Below are 21,422 nucleotides of genomic sequence, written 5' to 3'. Positions count from 1 at the left end.
ACTTCAATCCAAAGGACTTTCATCCCTCCGCTTCTTGATAGATCAGAGCAACCTAAACAGTTACTGAAGAAAAAGAAGTGATTAATTTGAAGATTGTGGATTTCAGGGATCCCAACTAATAAAATTGTTACTCTTCTCAGAAACCCTGTTGAACTGAATCAGGCTACCACAGCTTCACAGGAATAATGAAGGGTTACCCTGAAAACATCTGAATATGCAACAGTTACTGGGCGTGTTGCTCTGGAGACTTTTTTCCCTCACTTGTTCTCTTCTCTTCTTAATGAGGGCTGCACCATCTTTAAAGTTTTATTTCAAAGGCTTCTAGTTATTGTAAAAATAATACTGTTCTACATTCATGACCTCAGGAAATTCTTCCATAAACCAAGATTAACATATAATAGAGTAAAATATGCTAACCAAAAATACTCACAGGGTGGATTCATTTTGTGTATATTACTCAAGAAGTCTCATCAGAATAAGTAAAAATTGAAACCAAAGATCAGGTAACAAGAACAACAAACTAAAAAAAAAAAAAAATCCTTAGGATTTTAGCATTTTGATGGCTTTTTACAATCTGAAGAGGATTCACAGAAATTAAAAAAAGATATATATATATATATCTGACCAAATTTTATTATTGCTATTAACCAGCTTTTGCAGCGTTGCCTAGAAACCCAATCTCAGATCAGAGAAGGATCATGGCAGACACTGAGGAAAACAAACCACAAAAAATGCCCAACACAGAAAACCCTAAAAAACCCAATAAAAACAACCAAAGAAAAAAAACTACCACACAGCTTGTTTCAGCATATTAAACTGAACTTGAACTTTTCAACAATTCAGGGGCCTGAGGAAATGAGTTAATATTCACTCCTGATGGTAAATATACAACAGAAAATTCCATTGCCTCTTTGGATTTTGTTTTGTTTCTGTTCATGTGACAAAACCAAACAAAATTCTATGTACAAGATCTCATCATGCATCATGAAAACAATAAATTAATCGAATCTTTACTGTCATCATATGAATGGTTTGTCCTAAATCCCAGTTCTGATACTGTTCCCTTAGAAGTGGAGCTCTGTTCTAGGACAAAGCTCTGGTCCAGCCACTGCAGGAAGAGATCCAAAGCATGTCCAAGCAGGACTGATTTCCCAGCTGGTAAAAGACATCACTTTTTTTTTCCTTTATTCATACTGATCAAACCCATTCTTGCTGCTTAAAAGAAACAAGCAACTTAATACTGACTTATCAATGACATTTTTTGCAAAGTGAAGAACTGTACTTAGAAAATCATTGGAAGTTCTAAGAAATGCAAAATCTCTAGAAAATAAAATGTTCACCATTACACATAATGATGGTATAAGCCTTTCAAGTTTCACAGGATGCTAACAATCATTTAGCCAAAAGCCCATCATATTTACAGAATTTCAGAGGGAGAGCAGGTTTTGCCTTAAGATTCCATCCATTAAAGCTCTCAACAGGCTTTATTGATCTTTTTGCACCAGTAGATAGTCTTCCCATATTTTGTACACAGTTTACTTAGGCAACATACCTGGAAAACTGTTCTTGCAGCCCACGCATCTGAGCTCTGCTCCGCTCTGACTCCAGTGTCACCTCCCGTAATCTTTTTTCACTCTCAAGTCTTAAATGCCTTTCTTCCTCCAACTCATGTATCAGCTTCTCACGCTGAAAGAGAGTAAAAAGGTTTTTATTAATTGTACAGATAAAATACACTGTAAGCAAAAATTTAAGATTTACTTTAGTGAAAATCCTCTAACTATCAAAATAATTACCCTAACTAACCAGTCCCATCATTTTTTGCCCAGAAATGTCACACAGAAAACCAGAGATGGAAAGCCTTTCAGAATATCCCCATCATGTTGGGCTGCTCTTTCTCAGCTCAGATTCACTGAAGTCAGTATATTTAAAAACAAACACCCACCATCTCATTCAAAGCTCTTTTTCTTCACCTCCAATCAAAAGAAATAAAAAATTTCATTTGAGATCAGTGATCAATCTGGCTTGAATGCAGACACAGGAGGCATGAAACAAGTCAAGAGGACAACCTGACACCCATCCCAGAGAAGGACTTGCTTCTGCACCACTTGTTTTCTTGTTTGAGCTGAGAGCAGGATTCCTATCAGTAGGACAAAGTCTACTTCAGTCTATTTACTGAAATACTATGACAAAGAATACTTTTTTAAAAACTAAGTACCAATTAAACAAATTCAAGAGAAATAAAAATGTCATTAATCTTACTAATCGTTTTCATGAGCAAATAGCATATGGTTGTTCCTAACTCTTACTGTGCTACATATGTCATGGATTAATCTTTTTTCTTTCTTTGCTTTTTTTTTCTTTTACCTTCAGTTCCAGATATAAGAACAATATATAGAAAGATATTTAATGGTTTCCAAACCCTATTTTTAAAGTAGTTAAATGCAACTTAAGAGGAGCAGGCGAATGAACTGAAAAGTTATAAAAAATGCCACCTGAATCAAAAAAATCAAAGAATCAAAATACAGGCTTTTCCATGTGACCCTGTTAGATGAAAATCAAATTACATTAAATTTTTGCTTGTGCATTCCAATGAGATAACAAATCAATAATAAAAAAAACAAACAAACAGCAATGTATGTGGGACTACACTATACTCCATCAGCAAGGGGGTTCCAATGTCAGGTGTCTAAAAATGGTTAAGTCATTGTAAAGCTACAGTGGTTTCATCATCTGTATGCTTTGAGAAATTTCTGTGCCCATGATGCAGTGCTATTTGTAGCCTGTCAGACACTCTGATGTGGTTCCATTACTGACCTAAATTTTCATGACATACCTGGAAAAATTTCTCTAGAAATTATGCACACAATTTCAATAGAAAATAATAAAGCTATCTTAGTGTTAAGCCATTAAATGGGGGAGACACATTATTTGTACAAGTCTCACAGATACAAGTCTTAATGGATAACAATTTACAATAGAAGTAACCAAGGGACCAAAAATATGAAAAGGGATCTTAAAGACAGTGATAAACAAGCAGGTGCCACAAAAGAAGGCTGTAAAGGATTAAATGAAGTATCTATAAGCTTGTGAAAAAATATGGGGAATTACTCAATGAACAGAGAGCTTCTGTCTAGTTGGTCATATGTTGTATCTGGAAAACAGAAAAATGCAAAAGAAGAAACAAATTACTAGAAAATAAATAGATTGTTCTAACCAACTTCCCTAATTATTGTCCTTACTTATTACAGAACCATGTTCCACCAGGTGCTGAGTACTCCTTGGTTTCTGCCAAGCTAAGAAAAGCAGAGTGTGCTCAGCACCAGGCAAAAGATACACAGCACCTTCAGTACAGAGAGGTCTCTCAAAGGATAACTGGCTAAGGACACAGGATGGATATTCAGAGCAGTCAGCAATGCCAGCTTCAAAATCATACTGTTCCAGAGGCCCTTGCAGAATATTGTTAGCATCTTCTCTTACAGAAGCCTTTCACTGCTGCTAAAGAGACATTTAGAGCTTCCAGAGAGTCAGAGAATAGCAGGGAAAATGACATAAAGAAATATATAGTTACCACCCAGGCCTTAACACAAGTTTTCAGAAGATACTGGTGTCTACAGAAATTGGGCTTAAAATAAAATACATAACTGTCCCTACAGTAACTGATAAGCCACCTTGGAGGAAAATCAGGCACCACTACGACCCCCTGAGTGCCCAAGTTGACTCAAAGCACTGGGCTGTGCCTGACCTGCCTGATGCAGTAACAGCTTAACTACGATCATGCACTGAAGACCAGAGATTCAGCCTTGCCTTCAATGTTCATTCATCACCATTACTGCTGCAGTGATCTTATTCTGATACAGTAACTACCTCTCCTTGTCTGCTATGCTGACATGCTCTCATCTTCAAATAAACTTTCTTTCTACATTAAGTACAAAGCCAGATGTCCACAGCAGGAAGAGACAAAACATGACACTTCAGAAAGCACATGAGTATCCTGTCTTCCATCTCACTGTTAGGATGCTTTGCAGGTTGCAGAGAGCTCTACTGACTGTCCTGCAGAGTGAGTGTGCCAGATCTGCATGCATGGCTATGCTGCTGCTAATCACAAAACCACACTTTCTAGTACAGCACCCAATGTACAGCAGAGATGCACGAATCCAAACTTTCCCCTATAGGTCGAAGAGCTGTATAAGCTATTTCTAGGTTTCGTTTGCTTCTTGCTAGTAGGTCAGAGAATGCTGTTACTACCATTTACTCTTTCTATTCATGTGGGGAAATCTGTATTGCTGTCCTACACAAAAACATCAGCACATCCATATGTTTAGGTTTGTTTTTTTTCTTTTTCAGAAGAAGAAAGGACCAAGGAATTATCTTAAGAAAAGCAGCCATGAACCAGCAACAAATTTACATTACAAGAACAATAACATAAGAGTGAAATTAGGAACTTCTGGAATGTCCAGTTTCCAATTCAGCCACCTTCTAGGTAAGCATAATGACACAGCACACATTATATTATATATATAGTATGTCATTTATATGTTATAGATAATATAAAAATATACATAATATGAGCACTCACTATTATTGTACAAAGCTTATGCTTCTTACACGGTAGGAGATGAACAATGAACAAGTCACAAGGCTACAAGACCAGAAACAAAAGCAACAACCTATGGCTCTGAAATTCTGGGCTCTCTTCTCAGTCACCAAAAATTTCTTACATGAATAGGGAGACTGAGCACTGGATAGGTGTGCAGCAATAACACTATCAGCATTCACTTATCTGCTTCTTCACAAGAATTTACTGGCAATCATGAGGCACTTCTGCTTTTTCTTGCAGAAAGCAGATCTGCTTTCACCAGATAACAGACATTAAATAGTGTAGGGGGGGGAAAGGAGTGAGAGACCACCTGAACTTGGAAACTTTTAAGTCTCCAGGACACAAAACACTCATATATACTACAGCCAGAAAGTAGCTCCCAGCACTAGTAATCTTATCTATTAGGTAAGAAAGGGAACTACATTTTTATTCAATCCAGAATAAACATCATGAAGTGTCACAAGAGGGAAGTGACTCTTAAACATACAGAAAGGCCAGTATTAAACAGTTACTTTGTCTTCTGAAAACAGATTAAATATCCCTGAATTCTCCAGAAATTTTGTGTTGCCATTACCCCCTTTTTAAGCTTCTCTGTGCTAACTTTACTCTATCTCTGTGCAAAACAAAGGTGTGTGAAAGCAAATCAGCTAGCCAGAAACAGTTCAAGCATTTATAGTGAATACTAGCTTACTGGTAAGTGATATAATTAGCATGCAATGTGAAGAAAAGGTTAAATTTTAAAAAAACAACAACAACAACAAAAAACAAACAAGTAAAATTAATCAGTATGTCTCAACACCAGAAAATCCACCCCCATCTTCCGATGAACTTGTATGTGTTCTCATTTGCCAGTTCCTCTTTAATTGCAGCTTCTCTCCATGAACTCTGTTCAAACTGTTTTCCCTGCTTCTTCTCCCTGCCTTCTGCAGCTAAAACATTTTCCTCTTAGAAGTATAACTCTCATTTCACTCTTGTCTCCCTTTCTAGCTTTTCCAGATAGCCTAACTTCCACCACATCACCCTACCAAAGCTCTTGTAACTTTCCAAATATGCAAAAATTTTATGTGGACAAACTACAGTGAACGACAGGGTTAGCAAACTCCACCAATACTTTTGTGCAAGTACTGGAATATTTTAACACTTGAACAAATACTGTTTGCAATTACTTTTTCATTAACATTTCAGCAATAGAGTTTCACTAGCTGCTCATTATGCTCGTGAGCCAGTGTCTGCACTTCAATGAGTTTCTTTCCGTGTAGCTGTAGAAATGTTTGTGTCAAAATGTTTCATTTCTCATTCAGTCAGGGACATGTACCACACATTAACTTGTCTTCTCAAAGTTAAGGAAGGGACCCAATTTGAGATACTCATAGATCAAAACAAAATGCATTAAAACTATTTATGGCTCGACTGAAAATAACATGTATTTGACAGAAAAATCTGAATTTCTCCTCAACACTCCACGTAGAGACCAAGAGGAGATGCTTATTTTCAGAATTACTGGTTAAGAGCCCTGTTCTCAGTCTAAGGACTGACCCAGTGCAGCCATGTGACAAGTGTCTCCTAAGAGATGCTCAACCACTTATGTCTCCTTTAATCCATTTGGGATGTGACACAAATGTCAGGATCTCGTTGTTCTTTCACGTTCTACCAAGATGCAAAGATCTCCTCTCCTGAGTGACCCGTGATGCTGTGACAGCAAGCAGAAAATACAGAAGTAATAGAACATGAAAGCTGACATGGTGGGTTGGCAGCCACAGGAGGCAGATGGCAGCACCATGGAGCTGGGAGCCACACAACAAGCAGAGTTCACACCCAGCACACAGAGCAGACACGTGGCACCTCAAGGTTTTGTACAGCCAGGTTGCCTTCTTACTGTTTTGCCCCTCTGGGCTATCTCACTGTCAGCTTTAACTGATGACATTTAACATGGATGACATTCAAACCTTCCAAGTGAGCAACTTTCAGTTTAAATCCTTCACATATCATTGCAAATAAAATCAGAAGATGTCTCGTGGGAATGGCAAGACTGACTCCATGGCAAAATCTCCTCAGACAGGCACTCAGGGACTTCTCTCCAGCTGGTTCAAACATTTGACTAGCTCAAGCAGACTTCTTATCCCAAACCCTCTTCTAGTCTCATCACCCCCTTTTTGCTGGACCTGTTTGACTCCACCCAGTGCTGAAGACCTTATCATAGAAAGGTTTGGGTTGGAAGGGACCTTAAAGATCATCTAGTTCCAACCCCCTTGCCAGAGACAGGGACACTCAGGTTGCTCAGAGCCCCATCCAACCTGGCCTTGAACACTGCCAGGGATGGGGCAGCCACGGCTTCCTTGGGCAACCTGGGCCAGGATCTCACCGTCCTCCCTCTTTCAGCTTTAAACTGCTGCTCTTTATCCTATCACTCCGTGCCCTTATAAAAAGTCCCTCTCCAGCTTTCCTTGGCCTCGTCAGGTAGTGGAGGATGCTCTAAAGTCTCCCCAGACCCTTCTCTTCTCCAGGCTGCACAACCCTAACTCATTCACCCTGTCCCCACAGGACAGGGGATCCATCCCTCCCACCACCCCCACCACCATCCTCTTGCAACCTCCACATTAAAACTGCTTTGTCGGTCACTCATCTCTCCTCACCTCTCCACTCAAAAACATTTTCCCCTATCCCTCCATACTCTGCAACCCCAATAATCTTACTTTTTCTCCACATCAGCGGGTCAGATGCCTGGAGTGCCCCGTGGCTGCGAGGCCAGAGCTGCCCTGCGACAGACACAGCCAATTCCCGCCGGATCCCACCGGATCCCGCCGGCCCCGCCTGTCAGCAGCACCAGTGGTGACTCCGGGAAAACACCTTTAGGAAAGGGCAAAACACCACAGAAACAGTGAGGAGTGAGGGGGAAAAGCGTAACAAATCATCCAGGCAGTGCCCAGGTGTTGGGAGGAGGTGCTCCTGGTGCGGGTGGGAATTTCACTGCAGCTCAAGGAGGGACCACGGGGACATTCCCCGAAGGGGTGCAGCTGGGAGATGGACCCACACTGTAGCCAGGGAAAGGCGTGAGGAGGAGGGTGACGCAGGGAGGGACTGTCATGGACTGACCTCCAACCCCCACCTCCTCATCCCCCTGTGCCACATGGTGGGGGAAGCCGGGGAGTCAAACTCCCTGAAATGCTCTTTGGAAAGTGTTGTTTTAAATTTGTCTGAGTTTTGCATTATCCAAATCTACTTTAATTGACAATAAAGTAATTTTTCCCCAAGTCAAGTTTTTTTTGGCTGTGAAGGGAAATGGTAGATAATCTCCCTGTCTTTATCTTGACCCATGAACTTTTCTATTTTGTTTACTCCCCCATTTGAAGATACACCTTTTTCATATATCTTTCACATAAAAATTATACTACTCCTTTGATTATGAATGTTATCTATATGTTAAACAAACATGTGGCCACTCATGAAGACTTAAAACTATAGATAACTGCAAAATTCAAGGGCTTCAATATGCAAATACCACGCATACTATACAGGTTGTTGCTATTCATAAAGGAGCCAGCCCAACCTCTACATATAAGCTGGTCCCTTCTATTTTTGTTTAGCTAATGTTTGAGCCTTACGAAAAGCATTTTTTAGGAACAGCAGGTATAATGGGACCAATTAGTTCAAATATCAAAAATGCCTTAAGAGGGTCACAAATGTAATGTCTCATCTTTAAAGTTACAAGTAGTGAAAAGGGCTACTGTTTAAATAAAAACAAGATTCTTCTGGATTCTTGAATTCTGTAATCTTTGCTTCCCCCGTGCATTGTAAGATGAGGGTTTTACTATGGTATTAATTATGCTAACATGGGAGCACAATTTTGTGAAAAAAAAATCTACATGAGAATATTTAACACAGGCTTAGTGTTGCTCAAAATTGGGCTAATAACCTTCACATTAATTTTTTAGCAACTATTTTAAAACATTTGCTAAAGAGGGTGACAAGTTCTGTGTAATTAATATTGATTTCAAACAGATACTTTGTAATGAATTTAAATGAGGGGAAGAAAAGAATATAATTTTTTGGTATATAAAGTACAGTTAAGTCACTGCTAACCTAAACTAAGTATTTACATAAGTTTTAATCCATTTTCTGATGCTATGTGTCTGATATCTCATTATAGAGAGTCATAATTTCATAGAGACATAGCCTCATCTCTAACACAACATCCTACCAGCCAGAGAGCATCAACTGGTTACAGAAGTAGACAACAATAACAATGCCACAGAAGTAGACAACAAAGACAGAATCAAGCAAACAAATAGCATCTACTAGAAGCACATTAAAATTCTGCTGAACAGTTTATGTAGCACGTCAATGCTCAATTGACTCAAACCCACTATTTCACCACCCTTGTATGCCATTTTTTAAAGCCTGCTGCAGGCAGGAGCTGTGGAACAGCTTGGGACAAGGGATGAGCGAGTACCGGCAAAACAGTTCCATTTTTCAAGAATTTATTATGAAATATTAATTGAAATAGAAACTGGAATTTGCAACTTTGTCTCCCACTTGGTTACTTTAACTGAGTAATTCATTTTTCCCATGCAATGAATATTTAATGCCCCCAACATAATACATGGTGATCAAATGGTATTTGTTGAAGCACCACAGAGTATACCTGAGTCTCAGCTGCCCACGGCCCGAGCTGTTGGTTAGAGGGAAGTCTATGTTATAGATACTTTCTGAGAGCATATGTTTGGGTCACGCACAAAAAAAAAAATCAAGTCAAAGAGTCTGAGGTGGTTCATCCTCATCTGTATTATACATAAGGTGGATGAAATGTCTTTGGTCTGGTGACCTCCACAGGCAGATGGACCTGCTTGTCACCCTCCTGCAGAGCCCAAGGCTCCCATGCAAAACAGGAGCTCTCCCTCCAAGCTCCTCTTGTGCAACATGGTCCCAAAACCAGCACACAGGACTGTAGTCCTCTCTCTGTCTAAATTTATTTCACTGACAGATGACAAGAAAGAAATATGATGAAAAGAACAGAGAGCAGATATCACTTTTGATTTCATCATAAATTATCCCATGCACTGTGTTTTCGTTCAAATTATAATCAGTCAAACTTCAGAGTGTCCTTTGTTTGCTCCTCATCGATTGCTGTTAAACCAAATGTTTCTCATTCTGTAATCAATACTTCTCTGCAAAAATAAACCGAGGCACTGACAAACAACTTTGCAGCACACTGCAGTGTTCCTTGAAGTGGACTTTGACAGCATGAAAGAAACCACTACCCCAAGAGTGAAAAAAATAAGTACATTGCTTATTGTGCTTATTACAATTTTTACAGGCTGCTTACAGCTGAATAATTTTACTGTAACAAGACTTTATTAAATTAGCCAGCTATTGAAACCAGAGCTTTCTGACAGGAGCAGTTAATATGCCTTTGTCCCTCGTTATTGTTTCCATCCATACTGGGAATACTGACAAATACCCCTAAGCACTCAAACTGTTCCCAGGGATGAAGTTACAGGTGTTTTTAAAGCACAGTGAAGCATTAACGTACAAACATTAATAACTTAGGCACTTGGAGGGTTCATGGAGGATGAGGTAGTTTTGTTTCCACATTGCTTCAAAATAAGAAAGCTAAGGGCGAAGTTGTGTGGCTGCTTTGTAATCACAATTAATTACCCTTTCACCTGTTCCAGATTTGTACTACAGAGGCTGATGAAGACAGTTCCTTGATTTGTATTACACTTCTACTTTTCCCCAAAATTATTTTATGACATAATCATTTTCCCAAAGTTATTCCTGCTAAAGCTCCGCAACAGTAAGATATAAATCGTATTAAAAGTAGGATCCTAATTTTAGGTTGGTATCTCCTAGCTTTTTCATTCCAGAAAGAAAAATTGGTTCTTTAGAACAGGATTCTGTTCCCAAACTGACAGGCTGCCTGAACAAACCAAGAAAATCTAATTGACACTAAATAATTTGTATAAGCATTTTCCAAAACTGCCTTGAAAACACTTGAAGTAAGTAATTTGAAGCAAATAATTTATTTTCCACTATGAAATTTTAATATGTCTATCTCTTTGGTCTCCTATCCTAACTCATATGTCCTGTGACTACCAGATGTAAACTTCAAGATTCAGTTGGCTCCAAGATGAACAGCAAGATAGAAAAGGTTTATTACTGGTGATATTTTAGTGACAGTAGTTTACACATTTCATATTCTTGGGTGATAACAGTGCTCCAGAACAATCCAAGTAAATGAGAAACTCTTTCTTGGTGTAGTTACTCCTTCTGAATAAAATAAGATGTTAGCTTTCTTTGTGCACTAGCTCAAAATTGCCACCATGTGGCAGGACAGCAACTTAATTTAGCATTATTTATACTGCACTGATATGGTTTTAATTGCATCTGCACGACAGAGTAACTGCTGTGCTGAAGCTCCTTTATCATTGCAAGTCTACAATTAATCTGAATTAGGCAGGCTATTACATGAGCAGTACTGTATACTGTTGGAGTTGTGGCAACGTTTCTTTTGCAGAAAAAAATAACTAAACAATCTGTAAAACCTTTCATCACGGATCTAATGGCTACATCACTGTCTGCCCGCTGCTTTCAACAGCTGCACTGCCCGGCCAGCCCTCTGAGAGGGAGCTCCCACTGCCCAATAGCTCTTCAGTGCTGTGAAACACACAACAGGCCACACAACATTGGATTAAGTACCAAAAAATCCCACTGATAGTCTTCCAAAAACTAAGAAACTGAAGTCAACACTGTGGAGCTCTTCTAGCACCTTTCCTGGAGACATACCCATAGACACAGTGGCTATTTACACAACCCACGACAGCACTGTATGCCCAGGTGTGATTTCTGCAGGTGCCACATCCTCATCCCCAGTAGCCATCATTCCCTCAGCTTCTGAAGTTCATCTCTGTATCATATTTTCAATGTTGAATGAAGGCAAGCAATATGCATTTTGATAATCCTGTCTCACTTAGCAATGCTATTCCTTCAGATCCTCAATCAATAGCCCAATTTCAATGACTCTTATTGATCTTCTGTTCTCCGCATCATTCTTTTTTTCCATTTTAGACATTATTTCTTTATAGGGGAAGGGGTGTAGAGAGAATACTAGTGAAACTGGAAGTCCCACATACTCAGATCACAGATTTTTTTTTTAATTATTAATCTTACAAAGATAACACTTTTAAAAAAATGGATTTGCAAATGTAATTGAGCTTCTAATAGCTTTTACAGACAGTAATTAAAGAAATCTCATTTCTCTAAATTAAACATAATGAAATACTTTTCAAGATTGAATAAAAACTTGGAAATGATATTAAGACAGACATAATTTGTAGGAATACCTAGTATTCAGAATGGTGAGAAAAAACCTCTGTCAATACCAAAATGAGAAACAGTGGAATTAATAAGTATTACAATGGAGGGTTGGTTTTTTTGCCCTGAAACATCTTAGATTAAAATGATTACTTATAATTCCAAACCCTTTGCTACATGGTTTTGGGGGTTTTTTTGTAAGGTGACTTGCATTACATTAAGATGTCTAACCAAGCAGGAAGGTGTTTGTTTGTTTACAAGTATATAAAATCTTTTCTTACTAGAAACAAAGTTTTATAACCCATGTCACTTGTTTACAATGAACCTGCATTAATTCAGTTGCAAACAAGCAAAAATCCCTCTGTACAAGTTTACGTTTCCCACTTGTTTGATTAAATAAAATTTACCATAATGGTGTTTTAACCATAAAAAAGCACAATAGAGTGTGTGTAGACAAGAACTTGAAAGAGAATACAGCCAATCCACCTGGGTCAGCAAAGTGTCAATTGTTTCATTCACCTACAGCTTTCCATCAGATCTGCAATTCTTGAACACTTTCTGAAAGGGTACCAATGTACCAACGTATGAAACACACAAGGTAAGATTGTTTGGTTAAACAAAATCTAGTGCCCCACCAGAAACAGAACAGTTTCCTCTAGATCCAGCTGTACTGGTAGAAGAGGGCACTGTCCCAGTTTGATCCCACCTGACCACTAGCTGGAAATATCAGTCTTTCAGGTCAGAATAGAATTGCTTGAGGCTCAGGAATGGGTAGGTTTAACTGAATCCACCACCAAATGTGGTTTGAATTACCCTGCCAGGCTGTGCAATGAAGCAGCAGATGGAGCATTGGTGCAATTCTCACCCATTCTGCTCTGGTGACAGGAAGCACCAGCAGGGAGATGGTGACATCCTAAATGACTCTTCCTTACCTGCAATGCCTGCGTGCCAGCTCCAAAAACAAACGAGTTTTTTCCTCTATAACTGACCAACGTGTTCTTTAGATGATAGAAATGGTTTCTCTTCTAAAGGACAGAACTCTCACAGAACAAATGGGCATGGGGCTGAATCAAGCATTTCCCACTTGAATCTGTCCTGGTGAGATAGGAGTTAGGCAGCAGGACACACATAGGATAAGCATTAGAAAAAAAAACTTCATTTCTAAGAATTTTATTTGGCTTTAAGAGCTCAGCCAGTGGAACTCCACTTTGTTGCTCTAGGGAGCTTTGGGATTTACTCAGAAGCTCGGAGTAGTAAAGTGTTTCTTGCCCTGATGCTGGGGAGAGTCTGAGCTTCTTCACTTTCTGGACTTCTGATGAATGCATTTGTATCTCCTACTAATAAATAGGATACCAAGAAGTTACTGAAATAAATGTAAGACTAAAGAAAAATTGGGAAGATGGGAGTAGAACTTAACCATGCCAGTTGTGAGAACTGGCTGAGAATGGCTTGCAGCGCCACCAGACTCCACGGATCTGGAGTATGCCAATATTTTAAGTTTACACACACACTTCTATTTCCCTTTTCCAGCTCTCTCAACACCTTCACTCTCTCCAATCGCTCCTTTGCTGCTAGCTACCTTTTGATACAGCATTTCTTTTTTCCAGGCTTTTTACAGCATTGCTCACAAACATGTCAGATCTTATCCCAGTTTCTCTGTGTTCATTTTTAGAATCCATTTATGGTTGGTAAGTAACTGCAAAAAAAAGATACCTTATTTACTCAGCTGTTCCTTGCATGTGTTCCAGAGGTCTATTGCTTTCGTTTTCTGACAAATGTACCTCTTCATCATGCTCACTCCTCTAGTACTGCAGGCATTGCTACAGGCAACAAGGAAATGCAGTGGTTTTGTTGTTGGCTGGTGCATCTTCAATGGTATTTTTAACAGAGCTGCCACTGCAAAATCTTTATTAGGGCTGACAATGCACTCATGCAGAACTGACTCAACTTTCAGGGGCCAGACTTAGTTTTCAAACCTGGTATCTGAGAGAACTTGAAAAAATAATCTAAAATAAAAAGTTTGCATGCTTTTTTTTATTTGTTCACTGGTCAAACTGGAGTACTTGAAAGATGGTCTCCACCTGATAGAATTTTGTGTTCTCACTTTTCAGTAATCAGTCTGCTTATGCTTCCAGAGACCAAACTCAGCTCAACTCTCAATGGCAGCCAGACTCTACTGCTCTAGTTCCCTTTCCTTACTAGAACAGGTATGCTAGATACCCTTCTACCACAGAAGTTCAAAAGCAGATACAAAACTCTAACACATAGTTCTCTGGTCTTCATTTCCATGTTTTTCATAGGATGTAACTGTTTCAGTGTATCTAACGAATAGCTTATTCTAATCTATTAATTGCACGGTCATGTACATGTCTCTCATTTAACACACAACTAAATAAGTCTGCTGGGTTTTTTCCAACTTAACAAAAAGAGTTGACAATTACAAGTGGTAGCTTCACTTCCTTGAAGAGAAAAAAGGAAAGATAATTTATTTCTCTGTAGAAATTATCAACTACTAAAACTAAAGTGTGCAGCTCTCCTCTCTTCTGCCTCTTCTACCTTAGCACTGGCTGGAAAAAATCCAGCAGAACTAGTTGCAGTTATTAGGCTGAGCAGAAGTTCTGTTCCAGGACAACAAATAATCACGTAATTAACACACAGGACTTTCCACATTTATTTTCTACCCTGTAGAGCACTAGAACAGGAGTCAGTGAAGTGATTCTAAACTTTTGGTACATTTTGGCCAGCACATAAAGGTTTTACATAGCTTTCTGCACACAATTCCCTTGTCTTTCACAGACACTAGTGCCCTATAAGCACAAGAGAGTGACCTCCCCTGACCAGGACAGCTCAGCACTTCTTTAGAGACTTCCTGAATCACAGTCATAGCAATTTGTCTGTCCAACCCGTGCAGGGCATATCAAGTGTGTTTTAGCCAACTTTGTAATTATGTAGGTTTTAAGCTTTGGCAAAAAAGTTTCATTTTGCTCTACATCTGCAGAAGAGAAAATTTGCTCTTCACCAGTGCTCCTGTGGACTGCTGCAGTATATTACTAAAACAAACATCTTCCTGTCACTCACTCAAGACATTGTTTGATATCAAATTCAATACAGGTGAAATTTAAACAATCTTTGTCTAAAAGAAAAGAAACACCCTAGCTGCTCTGACCATGCAAGCAAAGTCAAGCAGAGCTGGGTTGGTGGGAATCAGGCTGTTCAAGTGTTTAGTTCAACTCTTCAGCTGCTGTGGGGCTAGGGGATGACCCCCATCAAGTGCTGCTGGTCCTGCTCCTGCCCCAGCATCTAGATGTAAGTCAGTAGCTAGATGAAAAGAATAAAGCTAAGAAAAGTTTCTTCTTCCCATCTGCACTAGATTAAGCACATTTCCAGAGGCTGACACTCTTGTTTTCTGAGGATTTACAAGGACGTAACTGCTAACCTGTTTTTGTCTCCTCCAGAGCTCTTCTTTTTGAAATGTGTTAGATTGCATACATTCTTCACACCCCAACCTCCATTCACCTCATCCAACATATTTGAGTTTGTGACCAGGTTTCCCTCATCAACCAATGGTATATACAAATGCTGCAAACCTGCCTTTGGAGTATCACAGCCAACAACTCTCAAAGTCTAGTTTTAGTATTAAATTGCTTTTCAGCTTATTATTTAATGCATACATTTTCCTACACTATCTCACACATCGTAAGTTTTCCCTTCTGAAGTGTCCTATTATCAATGGCATAAGGAAATAATAAACAGCCTGGGAATTCTGACCTGCTCCTCTAGCAACAGCTACAGAAAAAGTTTCTTAAATGGAACACTCTGCCAGTCACTGCCACAGGGCACTTGTTAATAGATACTACCAAAAACAGGATGTTCCCAAGAGATAATAGTTTTTCTCTGGCACTCAGAAATAATTTCTAAATAAGCAGTGTCACCATGGATGCCAATCACAGATGTGCAGTGTAAAGATGCAATTACAAAATGACAGTCGTATGGACTGCACATACTGAGCCAAATCCCCCTCAGTATTCATCCCAAATTGCTGGGCTGTGATTATTCATGGCACATCATCACCTCGGGCTCCAAAAGGCCCTCAGCACTATTCAGATGCTCAGTAAGACCCTGTCTCTTACCCAAAGAGTTTGCTACCTACACAGGCAATCAGATGAACAGTAGCAGAATAAGAATAAAGATGATTTTACAAATGAGCAATTTACATCAGAAATTAAAGGTTTTTCCAAGCTTATAAAGGATTTAGGTGGTAAAGGTAGTAAGAAGCCTTGCAGGACACCAAAGTTTGAGACCGCATCCCTTAATGAACATAGCCAAGAGGGGTTTTAAGCACCGGGTTATTTAAAGTCATGCAACCAGGTACTGCACAGGCAGTACAAGTTATCAGTACTGTTTGAAGAATGAAGGGAAGCCACTTCACAGCCAGGTAAGGTCCTGTCGCAGGCCTGGTACTTTAATTAGTTTCCAGAACAACTACAGAGTGCATCATGCCAAGCGGTATGGAAATAACACAATCCAAACATCACGGTCATTCCCACAGTCTAGACAGTCTCCTCTCGCAGGACATGCAAGCAAGTCTGATCACCAGTTCCAGACTTGGAGAATTATGTCATGGGATCTTCATTATGAAAGATCCCGTAGAATATCAAAAGATGCCTTATCACAATGCAACAGACACAGAGCCAAAACAAACAGAAAGTATGTAAAAGCAGATTCCTGACAAAGCAAAAACTGAATTAAAGTTTATGAGACCAGAGTGAGGGAAAAAGACAGGAAGAATGGCAGTAGCTTATTTGAACTATATAAATCTAGCAAAGCCACGTAAGTTTAGTATAGAAAGACATTATTTCCTTAATATGTTTTAATATTTAAGTCTTTAACAGAAGTTCAAGTGGGGAGGGATTATGCTCTGCCAAGAGAAAAAACCAGCAAGGCAAATGGGTTTTTTTAGCACCGAGAATATTCGGAAGTTCCAATCTTGCTCAGATCAGACGCCACTAGTTCTCATGTTTACCTGCAAAGTGCTCTGTGGTCAGAAACGGACCAACAGTTTTTCCCAGTTTCTGCACTCTCTTTTATTCACCTCCAACAGACCACTTTCTGTATTCATATCTTTGGTCTTTGCCCTAGGAGAAGTGGGCAAGGCAACAGTACCATACCATGCTTCCTCAGTGCTGCGGACCTTCTGTTATGGATCAGGGCTCCACTGAGATAGATGCTGAACAATAAAGAGTTTTTACTCTTTCAGGAGGCAATCTAAAGCTCTGCTTGAGCTGACTTGTTCCAAGGGTCAGCACCAACTTTATGGTACCAGCTCCAAGAGCATTGCATTCATTCCAATAAACCAGCATTTAATGGAAGCAGCACAACTGAGCAATACTCTTGGTACATAAACTTTGTCCTTCCTTTGACAGAAACTTTCCCTCCTGATAACCTTCTTCTGTTCCTTTTTGGGGGGGAAAAAAAAAAAAAAAAAAAAAAAAAAGTCATTCCTCTGGATCCAGACAAAAAAACACTTGGTCTGTGCAGGGACTAGTGCCACATATCACAAAAAAAAAACAACAAAAACCTCAACACATCACTAGAGCAATATTTAAGTTCACCTTTAGATGTCAATAACAAAGAAGACATTGCAGACCATACTCCCTGTCCAGCAGTGAAAATACTCACCTACCCTGCTTAGCATAATTAGACTGAGGTGAATTTGGGGAATGGGTATTCCTGCAACATCTGTTCCTCTCTGCCTTGCTTTAGCTACTCTTTAGAAGATAAATCAGTAACAAGCCCAAATCACCGTGGGGGTGACTGTAATGTACTCCACAGAATCCCTGGAATTGCTGATACAAATATGGAAATGATAGAAAAAGGCTGGAGTTATTGTGATGCATATCGTGACCAGATTGGAATTAACTGACTCAAATCAGTAGAACGAGAGTTTTTCTTAGGTCTTACAAGTGGGCCTACAAGATTTAACAAAAAAACCCCTAAAATCCTAGAAAATAGGTTTATTTTTTTAAATATAAATATGAACAAAGTCTTAAGATAAACTAATTTTTTTTTTCTCAGTTCCCAGAACTAAAACTGCAAACTGAAAAATCTAGTGATTTCTTTTATTTGTAATATGCTTATTTTGTCAGTGACTTCAAGAAAAAAGTTGCAACACCAAGTGTGTTACAGCAGTTTCACTACTATTAATCTGTATCAATTTACCTTCTTGTTTTGAAGAAAATTGTTGGCCTAGTGCACACATTCACTTTTCCTCTTCAGAGCCTCAGATGTTGTGACTAATTCCATCCTAGCCAAGATCCCTTTCTTGCATTACACAAAACCCAAGTGTCAGTGTTCTGCCTCTCCAGCCTGCAGACCCGTGGCTCTATTCAGGTCATCCCTGCAAAAACAGTAATCCAGTGAGTGCGTGGCTTCCTCCAGACAACTCCTGCCATTGCCTGGAGGAGCTGAGGATTGCAGAGCTTAACCTTTGATATGAAAATGGCTGCAACTTACTGTTATTAGTGCATGGGTGCATCAGTCCCATTAGGCAGTGAGGTATTGCCTGGAGCAGGACACATCTGTTTCTAGTCCTAAAGCAGGATTTGCTTCACGACAGACTCAACTGCCACTCTGACATGACATACCCCTGTCACAGACTGCACGAGACTGCATGTGCCCCTCCTGCACTTAAACATCCCCTGCCTTTGTTACCTAATGTATAAATGGCAATTTCTGCTTGGGGGCAATTTCTTGAGATGACATACTTTCTACAGATTGTCTCTTTCAGACCTTACATAAATGCATTTTTATCTTCCTTTTTTTCCCTACGTTCAGTGATTCTTACATAATAATACTTGACTCTTTTTATGTCAACTAAATACTTGCAGAAACTCGTGGAAGAGACAGACCACTTCAGTGCACTCCAGCTGAAGGGCGAAACTTACTTCTGCTCATTTGGATATAGTAATGGTCATCTTTGCAGTGCCAGTGCCTTCGACAACATCCCTGGCAAGCAGAGCAAGAAAACACCCAAACCAAGGACCGAGTATCACTGCCTTTGCAAGGGCAAGTCCCAAGGGTCCCTTCAATGCCCTGTGCTTTCTAATATACTATGGCAAATACCTTCTAGCTCCACAAAACCTAAATCCCGGTGAGGACTGCACTTCCAGCACGCCACAGGGTGGTTTTTCATCAGGGCTGTAGAAGTGGGTGCTGATTCCCATGGCTGCAGCTCCCTCTCCTGGTATAATGCTGGAGATGGGGAAGGCCCCGTGGGGAGCGTCCAGCTTCTTCCCAGACCTGCCCACACGACTTTTGTTATGCTTTGAACAGCTTAATGATACTAAATTGATTTTAACGATTTGTTGTGGAATTTGGTGAATAAACCGTACTCTGAAATTAATTAAGCAGGAAGGAGTAACACCGGCTTTGAAAAGCAAACAATTTTGAGAAGAGACAATCAGGGTCTATACTTCAGATGGAGCAATCAGGTTTAATTTTTTCACTGGAAAATGACTTGTAATTCCTCAGCAATTTTAAGTTATGAAGATTAATAAAAGACTTAAAATATGAAACCTGAAAATAGTTGCAAACTGGAAGTAGCCAACAACAAATACTCAAGGCACAAAAAGAACTAAAAAAATCTTGTTTTAAAACCACTGGGGATAAAACTGCAAAGTTGTGAATGAGGACATTTGGCCTAATGAAGTATGAACAATTAATGAGGTCCAGGAGCATTAAATCAGGCTTGTAAAGAATTTCAATAATCAGTATTGATGCTAGCTACTACTACTGTCATTGAGTTTCTGTGAGAGCTGTAGGATGAAGTTGCTATGAAAAAGGAGCTAGACAGCATGGCTAAAAAAATAAATGTGTAACACTGCTTCAGAGAGAAGAGAGCACCAGGGTCAGACTGCTGCTTTCCCGTTTAAGGTATTTAATACTCATGGAGACATTTTAAAAAGGCAACGTTGCCTCTCTCTCTCTGCTGCCTCCTAATTAAAGCACAGATCACTGTTTTCATAGACATAAGAATCCAGAAGTGGGGAAAGGCAATTTAGCCTTTTGTATCTCATCTTTAACACTTCATTTATTACTAAATATCATCTATTTTTGAATGACCCAAGTGTTTCTGCAACAACAGCCTTCCCAGCTGCTGGAGGCTATTGCAGAGATTCATCACTCCGTTGACAGAAAGTGCCTCCACGCTAGTGGCAATACATTGTGCTGCCATCTGTAAGACCCCAGCTCAAGAGCAACCTCAGGATTCCCCCTCCTCTGTAAAAACACAGTGGGCAGTGCAGATGTTAGGAGCTGGGCCTCTGAACATGCTGAACACGCTCCTTTTCAGAGGGCTCCCTGCTAGCTGATTCATGGGGCAGTATTAGTATCAACTGTGGTGCTGACCACAGAGCCACGATGGCAGCCCAAGACTGAGTACCCTGGCTCTGCTGAGAGCCAGGAGAGGTAAATTCAGCTCCTTGAGAGAGATATGGGAAAAGCACAATCTCCTACATTCATGGGCTGACACTGTAACTGGGCACCTTCAGCTCCCTACCAAAAAAAAAATAAAATATGGAGATCTGGCTTTGCATTTTCAACTTCACTCAGCTCAACAATGCAGCATTAAGTTGGGGCATGATCTCTTCACTAAAAATTAGCACACACATTAGAAGCATTAGAAGTCTAAATTTGACCAAAAGATCAAGCAACTAAAATTACATACAAAACACCCTGGAGCTTGGAAAAGCAGAGAACATGGTCAGACTTTCTACTGATTTTAATATTATTTCAATCAAGACCTTTTCTGCACTTCAGCGTGTCTGTGTCCATGTGAACGCTCCAGTTCAGCAGCAGGTGATGAGAAGAGGCAGAGATCTTTTCAAAGCTGATTATTTCACAAGTTCTGTTTCAATCTGGGAAAAAAAAGGGCTTGCACTTCCTGTGGTTTTGTAAGAGGCTGTTACATGTCTCTAAACCCATTACACTTAAGAAAGTTGTAACAAGCAGAAGTGACTCTGTTCTTAGTAATAATGGGATATCTTACTGACGGCATGGTTTTTTTCTGACTTCCTTTTTACTTCTTCCACTCTTTATTAAAAACTTGCAGTCTCTACTGTTTTAGAGCAAAAACTGTTTGTAAAGCAAGATTTGTGCTGATCGCATCAAAACCCATTAATATAACTTGTTTTTCCATTATTAGCACCATCTGAGCCTGTTGAAAGCCTTAACCAGGGCTTTAATTTTTCCGCAGAGAGCTTTAAATTAATTAGTGGTTTACATGCTAACAAAGAATCTGATACATTCATAAATCAATCTAATGCAGAAGGATTACCAGAGGGTGAAAACCTATTCACTGGGGACCTCACATTCACTTAACATGGTGGGTTTGTAACAAAAGGGTGCAGGTGTGGAATAGACGGGTACCGGGAAGAGCCCATGATAATCACTTTGCATCACTTAAAGACGCAGCAGGACACATGGTAAATCAGAGCCTAAGGGCCACCCTAAGTGA

At 39.7% G+C, this 21,422-nt stretch overlaps 1 protein-coding gene across 1 annotated transcript in view; it reads right to left on the bottom strand.

Moving 5' to 3' along the window:
* Positions 1 to 21,422, bottom strand: part of NCKAP5 (NCK-associated protein 5) — a 337,214-nt gene that overhangs the window by 167,255 nt on the left and 148,537 nt on the right. Inside the window, exon 4 of the mRNA XM_010000398.1 lies at positions 1,553 to 1,686. Within this exon, the coding sequence (XP_009998700.1) occupies positions 1,553 to 1,686 (134 nt within the window). The remainder of the gene's footprint in view (positions 1 to 1,552; positions 1,687 to 21,422) is intronic.

This window comes from Chaetura pelagica, unplaced genomic scaffold (assembly GCF_000747805.2).
Source record: "Chaetura pelagica isolate M959 unplaced genomic scaffold, ChaPel_1.0 scaffold386, whole genome shotgun sequence".
In the NCBI taxonomy this organism is placed as follows: Eukaryota; Metazoa; Chordata; class Aves; order Apodiformes; family Apodidae; genus Chaetura; species Chaetura pelagica.
Note: the sequence above shows the minus strand (reverse complement) of the source record. Positions and strands in the feature narration are given on the sequence as shown.